Source organism: Diorhabda sublineata, chromosome 3 (genome assembly GCF_026230105.1).
Source record: "Diorhabda sublineata isolate icDioSubl1.1 chromosome 3, icDioSubl1.1, whole genome shotgun sequence".
In the NCBI taxonomy this organism is placed as follows: Eukaryota; Metazoa; Arthropoda; class Insecta; order Coleoptera; family Chrysomelidae; genus Diorhabda; species Diorhabda sublineata.
The window spans coordinates 35,728,713-35,740,790 of NC_079476.1; the positions used below are offsets into that span (position 1 = coordinate 35,728,713).

The 12,078-nt window shown below is 32.9% G+C and overlaps 1 protein-coding gene across 1 annotated transcript in view; it reads left to right on the forward strand.

The window, feature by feature from the left end:
- The window catches only part of LOC130441345 (uncharacterized), a 143,505-nt gene that overhangs the window by 105,387 nt on the left and 26,040 nt on the right, over positions 1 to 12,078 (forward strand). The window contains exons 2-3 of the mRNA XM_056774972.1: positions 3,913 to 4,165; positions 10,776 to 11,047. Coding sequence (XP_056630950.1) covers positions 3,929 to 4,165; positions 10,776 to 11,047 — 509 coding nt within the window. The 5' untranslated portion in view covers positions 3,913 to 3,928. The remainder of the gene's footprint in view (positions 1 to 3,912; positions 4,166 to 10,775; positions 11,048 to 12,078) is intronic.

The window sequence follows — 12,078 nt, forward strand, 5'->3', positions numbered from 1 at the left end:
TAGGAAAAGAAGTAGTTACAGACTAAAAAATGATAAATTTGCCAGATCTTCACCGATTGAGAATACTTTTGAACTGTAGAACCTGTTTCCATTCAAGAGAAAGTATAACTGTAGACAAACCCAATGGAATTTATGTATATTCTAAATTAACCTGATAAATTTGGCATTAAAAATTAGCAGCTGTGAGAATGAAATATTTTCTGAATAGATTTCCTTATCTAGAGAAGCTTTGGATCTTTTTGAGTACTTTGGACTCAGTTATAATAGTGACAAGAAAAAGATATAAACAGTGTTACTGCAAGGTCTGAGTAGATATTATAGAATGCCTTGTGTACTGTATAACACTGTTCAAAAGATGGCCCAATTATATTTTGTAAATTTTGAATTCAATTGATATCAATAGATGAAATATCTACAGATAACTTGAACGAAAATTATGTTGTTGTTATGCCAATTAATTTTAAAAAGACGATTTGTCGACCTCCTGGCTTAGCAGCAAAAATAGCATTGCCAAATAGAAAAGAATCTAAAGAAATGTGTGAAAGTTGTATTGTATTTATTGTATCTTATTTTTTAATTGAATAATCAAGGTGGAAAATATCTGTCTTATATCTTATCCTTTTAGTATTAACTGTATATAATTGATAATATACTTGTTAGAACAGCTGTCCTGCTTAATAAAATTCAACTTGATTAAACTTCATCAATGTTTTTAGAGACAAATATATCAATTTTAATATGAAATAAAAGACGAAATTTACACTGTTATTGGAATTCAAATATACTTTGCATTGGAGGAAAATACGGAAATCTGTTTTTGGGAAAATGTGTCACATTCTAAATTCACGCAATAAAACGTAACTTTTACTACATATAGGATTGTCTCTGAGAATTACATGAAAATAAACGCGAAACGAATTGAACAGTGAAACTTAAATATTTAAAAAACATTTTGTAGACTTTGTGTTAAAAAATCTTGGTGCAGACGATACCACACGACATTGCAATCTAATATTTTATACTTAAAGATATTTTGATATTCCCACTGAGTCTTGAAAAAAAAAACACCTATCAAATTTTGTAACAATATAATTCGATAGATCCCACGTACGTGCTTCCCAGCAGTATCTGGGTTTGGCCTATAACCGTATACAGAAAGTTTATATTCTCGCAACTAAATTCGATGACATAATATATTGATATAAATAATGATCTACGACAGGTCTAGTATGAAGTTGCTGAAGCAGGTAGATGACGGAGGCTTAGAAACGACTCCGAGAGAATTTGTACACCGTAACGACACGACAGCATCGTTTCGTTTGGCTCGTGGAATATGGGCCCTCAGGGTGATGAAAAGGAGACGTTTAAAAGGAAAGTTTGTAGTGGGCTTGAAATATAGGAAAGGAATAAGGAATAGTATTATTCGCAGCAATCTTCCAACTTCTTTAACATCAGTAATGATTAAAGGAATTCTTGCAAAACTTTATAAATCTTTATTTGCTTAAATAGATACCAAACGATGTTCAATGATAACAAAAATATATAGATATCAATAGTTTGTTGGAAATTGTTTGAAATTTAGAGAAAGAGAGAGAAATTCCTATAATTTGTAGACAAAAGCTTGTGAAAACATATAAAAATAACTAAATAAAGATACAAATACAATAAAATTTCAATATACAGAAGGAAACAACAATAAGTAACAAAATGATGATTTTCTAATCTTTTAAAGAAGTCCCTGCAGTGAGCCCTGCTGTTTAGTACGAGTAAATATCTAACAGGTCCCTTTTGTAGTTTGAAGATTCGCTGAAATTCAGTCGTACCAGACGTAACCCAGAAGGGAAAGACATATCGGAGATGCGACTCAATAAGGGTAGAATAGAATTTTACAAATTCAACGGAGAAAGAGAGAGAGGGAAAGGCTTTATTGTAAAATTATTCTTACATTTTGTTGACAAAAGCTTGTAAAAACACACAAAAATAACCAAATAAAGATACAAATACAATAAAATTTCAATATACAGAAGGAAACAACAATAAGTAACAAAATGATGATTTTCTAATCTTTTAAAGAAGTCCTTGCAGTGAGCCCTGCTGTTTAGTACGAGTAAATATCTAACAGTTCTCTTTTGTAGTTTGAAGATTCGCTGAAATTCAGTCGTACCACACAAATAAAGATACAAATACAATAAAATTTCAATATACAGAAGGAAACAACAATAAGTAACAAAATGATGATTTTCTAATCTTTTAAAGAAGTCCTTGCAGTGAGCCCTGCTGTTTAGTACGAGTAAATATCTAACAGGTCCCTTTTGTAGTTTGAAGATTCGCTGAAATTCAGTGGTACCACACAAATAAAGATACAAATACAATAAAATTTCAATATACAGAAGGAAACAGCAATGAGTAACAAAATGATGATTTTCTAATCTTTTAAAGAAGTCCCTGCAGTGAGCCCTGCTGTTTAGTACGAGTAAATACCTAACAGGTCCCTTTTGCTGAAATTCAGTCGTACCACACGTAACCCAGAAGGGAAAGACATATCGGAGATGCGACTCAATAATGGTATAATAAACTGTTGAGGAGATGTTCTTTAGAAACTGATCTCAGCGTAAAACATGAGGCGGCAATATGTAACTCCCATTTCAAGGAATTGTCCACGAGAAGCTCTAAGAATTTTACAGATTCAACGACGTCAATGGTAGTGTCAATGCATTTTTATATGAAAAACTACTTATCCGATTTCTCTTTACACACCAAAAATTCATTTCGCCGAGATTTCGTTGTAACAGCCTTAACGATTTCATCCAACCTATGTGCTCATCAAATATTGAATATTATCTTTTGAATACTTCTCAGACAAATTTAACGATACACAGTTGCCATATTAAGTATCGAATATTCTATAATCGCAAATGATGTTTCTTGATTGTTGTGCTAAGATAGGTAAACAAGAGATAATTACTCAGCAGTCCATAGTTAATATTGAATGTCGCAACTCTGCATGTTTATTATGATTGTTTCCAGAACACTATAGAGGCACAAATGATTAATATGAGAATTTGATGGTAAATATAACTAAAATTCAACCGCTATACAAGACAAGATAATAATATTGAATACAGTTACTTTCACATTGTATTAAAATGTCTGGTAATTTTCGATGTACTTAGAAAAAAGTGTCAGTATCCATATAGTGAAGTGGCATTAGTAAAAAATCACTATCACCAAACATCAATTTGATCAAACAATTTTTAATTGATGTTAATTGTTGATAAATTCGCAAAATATACCTCTCAATAGGAAAGTGATCAGAAAAGCTTCCGAAATAAAAACAAAGCAAGCTATTTTCATCCATAGATATACACTTAGTACAGCGATGCTTTTCAACTCTTACAAAACAGGCGATAACATTCTTGCTTGACGAAAATCTGTCTCGTGCAAGTAAAAATTGCCATAGCTATCACCAAAGTGTCAGAAACCGTCTTTTTGGAGCAAGTTTTCCCGTTTTAGAAGTGTAGTGGTAGACCTTTATATCATCTACAGCTATGAATCGATGCAAAAAAGCAACCCATTTTTCTTAAACCGCTTTAATAAGGCCTGGGAAAATCTACTAACTCTTTAACCTCAATGTGAGGATCGTTGAATTAAACTGTCCAAAATTTTAAGCAAAAAAATAATGGTTTCATCTCCTTACCCTGCTCTTCCATTTACTTAAGCAAAAAAAGGTATTTAATGTCAGCTCGATACTCTGTTTTTTCAATTAAAAAAAAATCTACACAACGACTCATTTTTACGATTATCAAACAGAAACTAAGCATCAAAAATTGCTGACGATAGAAAACTTGTTACTGATTACCGCTTCTGTTATAATTGATCTAAATTGAAAACTCTTTTTTTGTTTTGTTTCAGGATTATCTCGTACGTGATGGACCAGGAGCCAAATGGCTCTGAAGGAAGAAATATTACTGTTACTTCAACTCCACAGCCAGCTCCGACACTTCATCCTTATTATCAAACATACGATGTCATGACCGGAGTACGAATAGCTGCAACTTTGGGCAGCTTTTTTGGCCTAATGGCTATTCTCATGTTTTACAAATCAAAATCTAAGACTGAGAAAGCCATGGAAGATCCAGATTTTACTGCTGCTGCTATTGCTGAGGTAACAATCATATCCAAAAAACTGTCCTAATCCACTCGATTCATTCGTCAGCAAATAGTAATAAACCTGATATTTGTACTGATATAAAATCGACTTGCCAATCCGCATGTAATGTTGAACAAACCCGATAATAAAATTCGAACATAATGAAATTCTACCGCAATAATTTGATAATCGATAATGTTTGAATGGTGCTAATTGTAAGTATACGAATAATTCAATAAATTTTTTAACAAGTTCATAATCTGCTCCAAAATCAATCTTGATTGTTAAATTGCTGGGACACGACTAGCTCATCAGTAATCGGACGAATAATTATTGTTGATAAATCAATATTCAAACAATAAAGTGAATAATAATTCATTTAAATATGTTTATATAACCCAATTTGATTGACTCAACTTTAAAAGACTTGCTAAAAACATCTCTGGGACTCAACATTAACTGTTTGTATATACGAAGAGGGATTGGAAACTAATGTCGCCTAAATAAAAATCATATAGATTTTAAACAAGTTTCGTTATCAACATTTTGGCCATCTAGTATGCAAATTAGCAATTTGAATGGCATCCACTAAGAAAATATTTTGCGATCGGAATCAATGAGAATTTGGGGGTGCGGAGCGAGTATATTGGGTGATGTAGTTCAAAATTCTTCTTACACAGTACGGTCTTCTTGAGCTGCAGTATAAAACTTTTTCTGTTGTAAACGGGATATTTTTCGACTAAAGCTTGGGTCATCCGATCCAATTGTTCACAATAATGATTTGCACCAACAGTTTATTCAGGTTTCTTCACTTCAAAATGAACAATTCCGGGTTTACTACCAAACACCACAGAAGTAAGTACTTTTTGAAAAATGAAGCCGAAAGTACTGCTACTTTGTGGTGATTCATTTGGAGAGAACCACTGCCTATTTCATTTTTCCTCTCTTCTCCATTTTACGTCTCTAGTGATCAAAAAACTGTTGTTCTCTTCGTACAAATTATAGGAGACCCAAAAACTTGTTCTGATTATTTTTCCATTCTTCTACAAATATTCTTAAATGGTCAATTAAGGGTATTTGAGACTTTTTTTATTGTCTAAGATGAATTGATTCCCACTTCGGCCCTTAGCATGCCATTGTCTAACGTTCTTGGTCTTTCTGATTGATAGGATTTGAGCTTGAAGATTTGTCTGTCATTCACGAACTTCTAATGCAATTTGATGAACATAGGAAACATTTTTGGACGCAGCTATTGCGAAAATGAAGAAGGACGAGCTAGCAAATGAAGATACAGCCCTTTTATTACTTTCCTGTTTTATCTATATTTGAAAACTCATATAATCTTCAAAAAACGAACTCTATACTTTGGTAAATTGATTAATATTGATGCTTAGATAATTAGATTGCAAAGTTCAATCCCATTGTAAACTTACCTAAGATAGCAGCACGATTTCAATTAAATTAAATTTGGGTCTGTTCGTTTCAGTATATTATTGATTAATTATTTTCTTTTTTGTTGAATCAACTCCATCAAAACAATATGCAACGAATTAAATGGTGTTTATTTATTATGGCTGAAACTGAGTAAATAGGTAAGAACTATAAATAAAACAATATGACAGATGTCGCGAAATTGTGCACACAGTTGAATCTGTTCTATGAAAGGAAATGTAGAACGTACACGACGAAAATGATGAATTTGCTTTCGGGGATAACGACGTTGTTACGAGTACAAAAAATATGTTCTCGTGGGATGAATGTAGATTGTAGATGTTCGTTTTTAAGCAGACTATTGGGGCGTGAAGGTTTTAATACATTTGTTAATTAATTTCATACGAATGTCCGCTTCGAATATTTTGGATTGATTCACTAAATTACATTAAAACAGATGTAACGCGAATGAATACTTAAAGTATGTTTCCGTCTGATAATAGTTGATTATTTTTATATGTATATATAGAAAGCATTAACAAATGATATATCCAAAACGTGCCTAAAATGGAAATATTCGTTAATGAAAAACAAACAACACGTATTATGGTCGACGGAGAGGTAACGCAGTAATCGATGTTCGATTAACTACGAGGGCCATTTTTTTTGCAACCTCCGATCGCTCCGTGCAGACGCTACGCGGGCAGTCGGCGTACAGCTACGTAAACATGTCCACCATTATTGATGCTCCCGCCAAGTGTGAATTGCGAAGTGTGATTCGTTTTCTACAGGCTGAAGGCCATAGTGCTGAAGAAATCCATCGGAGTATGAGCCGTTTGTATGGGGAAAAATTCATGAGTGATGATGTTGTGCATGATTCGGATGACCTTGTTCAACCAGTAGACAGAATGGTTAAAGAAAACCGCATATTCACCATTACTGCTTTGTCTAAGGAATTTCCAGAAGTTTCAGGTTCTGTTTTGTGTTCTACTTGAATTCATTTAACTTTCTTTGAAGAGGGTATTAAAAAGCTTGTCCACATATAAGACAAATGTCTCAATCTCTTCGGTGATTATGTCGAAAAGTAACCGTAAGTGTACCAATCTTTTGGTAATAAAATTTTTGGTAATAAACTTAAGTGAATACAAAGTATAAAATTAAACTTGGTAATAAGTAAGAAATAAGGAAGGGGTATCATAAAACAAAGTGGAAGATAGAGAGACGTGGGAAATGTTGGTTTTTGCTGAAACGTGCCACAAGGTATATTGGAGAATAGAAACATGGGAAAACTAACAATAGCATAATCGCAGTGAAAGGTTTATCAACTCTTCCGACAAATCACGCTCGTATTTACAAATTTTTTTGTGAATTTCATTCGATGATTCTAAAATTCTCTTTATTACTATAACGAATTCATTTTTCTCATTTACACAATTCAATAAATCAATTTAGAATTGTACAAAAGTCTATAATGGAATTTTACAAAAAATATACATATATCATCAAACATTGTTCATTTATTTTTATTGGAATATACAAAATGTACAATTTTATATTTATAAAGCACACTGATGAAACAAAATTTCACAATAATTTCGATCTGAAAACTTTTCATTGGCTCAATTGAACATGATTTTGATGTGGGCCAATAATAATAACTAGATAATGTACTTTGAACGAAAATAGATGTATAATTATAATAAAAATTCCACTTTAACATGTGTAAACCTATAAAAGATGGAATGGTCTACACGTGTGACATAAAAATTTTATGAATCACTACCGCATTCTACCTCCAGATATCCTTAGCAACGTAATATGTTTTCGCACAAGTCGTAAGTAGTGATTCCATATGAACCACCATCTAAAGTATAACAAACTCCAAACGAAATAAATCAGCTGCGTTACTGGTACACATAAACATTCGAACTCAAGCGCCTGGGATCTGGATTATTTATAATATGCTTATATAATTATAATTTTAAACAACAAGTTTGTCATTTCAGTCTGCAGACGATTACTATCGATACCAATTTTTCGTTATCATTGGCACAGGTAAAACTAAATTTGTGCAATTTTTCACATCAAGTTTCAAATATTCATAAACATCGAACACTAAAGTCTATTTATCGAAGAAAAATAGGGAAAAAAAACCTGATTAGTGCATGATCATCACGTGAACATCCCGGGCGAAAAGGGGCAAGAAGCACCATGATATACAATACAATAAAAGACCGCACGGGAGGATGTTTTCGACAGGAGCTCTATCAGAAGAAATGGGCACAATTTTTTTTTCACAATTAGTTACCTACAGTGGATAAAATTTTGGGAGTAGTTAACAAAGATAAGGACTTATTCTCTTTTCTTTATTAAAAGAAATGGGATTTCAATACAAAAAACGATGAAGGAACAGATTATTATCAGAAAAAGCAAAAATAATTGTATCTAGTGATTCCAAACTTCACGATAACATTTTATATTTTTGTAAGAATAATTGTGCATAACTATTTATAATTTATATTATCATACCATAACATACACTAAAAGTTGAAAATACTCGATTGGTGTTTGAAGTCAAATATGTTTATATACGGGGTCTGGCTATTAAATAACGAGACTGTGCGCCTAGAACACGCCCTAGACATGCGTTGAGTATCTAGATATCTTGTCTATGCACGCACGAAAACACGTTTCCACATAAACCATATGTGACGGAAAACAGGAGCAATGTATCAATCTAAATTTCTCGTTAAATTGAAAAAAATCCCGCTGACTGCTATGAATTATTACAAGAGATCTGTGGGGACAATTCTCTATTTCGTGCGCGTGTTTTTGAGTGGTGTAAGTGCTTTAGTGAGGGCCGAGAGAGTAAATGAAAATTCAAAGCAATTTTGATCGTTTCGTGGTGATTGAATGGGTTCCAGAGGGTCAGAATGTCAAACAGACTTATAATTTGTCATTTTTGGCCACAAGTTCGTGAGAAATGGCCCTATTTTGCACCAGAACAATACACCTGCCCAAAACGCACTATCTGTGAAGCAGTATTTGGTCAGTAGGCGGACTCCAGTGCCGTACTCACCAGATTTGGCAACATGCGACTTTTCTTTGTTTCTGAAGATAAAATCTGCTTTGTCTGTACGAAGTTGGTGCCAAAAAATCTTACTCCTGATCAAAAGCTCTAGCGTCAACGAGTCTGCTCAGATTTCCTTGAAAGAAAGAGAAATATTTGCTTTGAAAGGGACCCGAGCAGAGCTTCTAACAACCTTCACCAAAGAAGACTTCCAGCACTGCTTCGATCAATGGCAAAAACGTATGGAAAGGTGTGTGGCCAAGGAAGGGGAGTGTATTGAAGGGGAGCATTTGATGTAGAATAATTTTTATAATAAAACCCTTTTTCGTTATTTTATAGCCAGACGTCGTACACATAATGTAGAGGATCAATTTCATTTTTGGTTTGTTAGACTTTAATGGTAATTAATACATTATATCAACAGTTACTATTATCTATATAGAGGCAGAAAATACAGATTTTATTCTTGAGAACAGCAACAACAGACAATTTAAATTCAATCGAAGGTATTTCTTCTCATTTACGGCGAAGAGAAGATTGGAAGTATCTCAGCAACCCCACACGAAGATTTTATGCATAATAAATATTTAGTAGTTCGTTCTATGGTTCTGTGATGCTTATAACTAGCAGCGATTTTATCGGTTCAAATATTCGAGCTGTTACATAATGTTTGGAATTGATTTTATAAAATACCGTGACTAGCTATAAAACAAATTTATAAAAGCAAAGTTTCTCCAAACGCATAAAGATTTTGTGTATTAATAAGCCCAGTTGTGGAAGAATTTCTGAACTATAAGAATATAGTAACGTTTGTTTTACAAAAGTTTTGTTGTACAATTAATTAGTTGCATTTAGTATAAAGAAAAAGATAATAGTGGATACAAAAGCGTTGGGATGGTTGATACTTGGAAAATAATTAGATATCTCAAGGACGAAAGGAATAAGTTTGACATGTATTAGATATAAAATTTTTTCTTTGATAGAATATAACTAAAGCACCAGCCTCGTGAAAAATGTTTTCCAAGCTAGAAAAAGGTTATATTGCAGTTTTTTACGATAAAGGGCTGAATCGAGAAGAAATCACCTAAGAAACCTGTTCAGTTTGGATCAAACAGAAAAGATGACTCAAAAAAATACTCCAATAAGAACTGGAAGAAAAATTGTTGCTGCAACAAGCAACACTTTCATTTTTCAAAGTTCGAATAGCCCCATTGTGCTTCACTTAAAACTACCAAAGAACCATATCTTCAATTCAGACACCTTGGCTTGAACCCTTTTATCTGTGTATGCTTGTCTCATACCAAGTGCTTCTATACTATCTATATTTCTGACCTAAAAATGAAAAAATGAGTTTTTATAGTTGACTACTACTTTTACTATTTTTCAAAATATTCTCAATTAAGATTAATACACATGTCCATGGCTCAAAACAATTTTCGAAGCACTTTTCCACTTCTACAGAGGTAGTTCCAAAATACAAATTTTGAACACAAAAATTGCCTGCTTGAAAGTCTGGTCCAGTTGAGAAGCCATTCACCAGTGTCCTACCAGATGTTTCCATACATCTCTGCAGAGTTTGTCTTACGAGCTGACTTCTCAGAGATGTAGTAGCTACACTTTTATCTACACCAAGAATAGGTTCTGGGTACAATCTTGGCGAAATCATCGGATTGGTTCCAAGAAGGAAATACCGAACTATTCAAGGGGTCCTCGCTTTTCCCAGACATGAATTGCTAGACAATCTATGGGGGATTGAATTTACGATGACAATAAACAAAATCCCACGATTTAAAACCAGGCTGGACAATTGATTCTGTTGACAGTATATCTTCATGATTTTATGTTTACTTTTACTTAAGTGAAAATCATTTCTAACCGTTTAACGATCAATATATTGCTCTGTTTTAGTTTCAATTTCAATTACCTTGAATAATTATCTACAAAACTAAGCTATTCCCATACACTATAATTCCTCTAAATTAACTGAATTTTTTTTTCACAAAAATATTCGCAAAAAGCAAATATAGATACATTAAAATCTCATAAACTCTTTTGTGATGATAAACGAAAAGTTTTCAATGAATATGTGGTACTATTCCCCTAATTTCCAATAATTCTATTTAGGTTTTGAAAAATGAAGAAGAAGAAGAGAGACAATTACAAATGGCTCTCGAAGCAACGGTCCATCATCAGTTAAACCCAAGAAGGATAAGGAGATCTTTAGATACAGCTAGCATGCCATCGAATTGGGACAGATATACTCCAAGATTCGCATCGTTTGCTGGTTGCAGTGGAATGATGGATCCACCAACCAGTCCTCACTGCAAACTCCCAATGTTCACTGATGATGATCCCGAAGAGATTGGGTCGTTGTATGACGAATTGTTTTATAATGAGTAAGTTTTAACGCATGTATATATCATAATTTAGTACGACCTAAGTATGATAATAGATTTTGGAATGAGTGAAAAAGTTGTCCAATCAAAAACTGTTAGAAGTACTATAATATCACGTAAAATATCTTAGATGTAATAAAAAGCGACTGGATCAAAAGTTGTGAATGAAACATGAATATCCTTAAACATTTAGAATCAAACTGATAGTCAGTGAGTGAAAATAACAAAATCACATCAATGTTTAGGTGACCAAAGCTAGAAGCATCGGAATTTGCGAAATTTGAAAGTGTTTATAATTCAGTACTACTTTTATTGTTTTTAAAATTATTCTCCATTAAGATACATTTACTCTTCCTTTATTTGAAATAAATTTCCAAGTACTTTCGGCGGGGTAGTTCCAAAATAACGCCATCTGGTATCCAAAATCGTTCACAGTGCAATTTTTTCAATATGAAGGCACAAAAAAGTCGTAGAATGCCAAATCAATCTGTATAGAGGATAACGTTTCCCAATTGATTTTGTACTATACAGAGGTGACACGTTATATGCCTAAATCCAGTGCGTAGTCTTCAATGCAGATTTTTTTAAATTTTCGGTATGTCAGATATCCATCGTATCAAATCAGCCACAATATTGATGTTTTTGGGCACAACGAGAGGTTTTTGATGACCTTTTCGTTTGCATTATATCAGTTTTTAATAGTATTGTAGAATTCAACTCAATAACTACGTAATCATTTAGGTTCGATCTTTGTGTGATAATTCAAGAGAAAAAAGATGTAAGTTTTCACGTGTTAATTCCATTTTTCACTAAAAACTAAACGTGCAAACTACACAAATTGCATTTAAACAACAAAATTTTGTGGATGAGGCTATGTTCAACAATATGGAGCTTAACCCAGAAATTTCATGGCTATCAGAAACTCTAAAAGTTGTCAAGATCTAGAATCTTAATAACAACTCTTCCATGTCAAATGAATAATAATATAAAGTGTTTCTCTCTATTTCACTTACATTATAACCTTGTAGAAA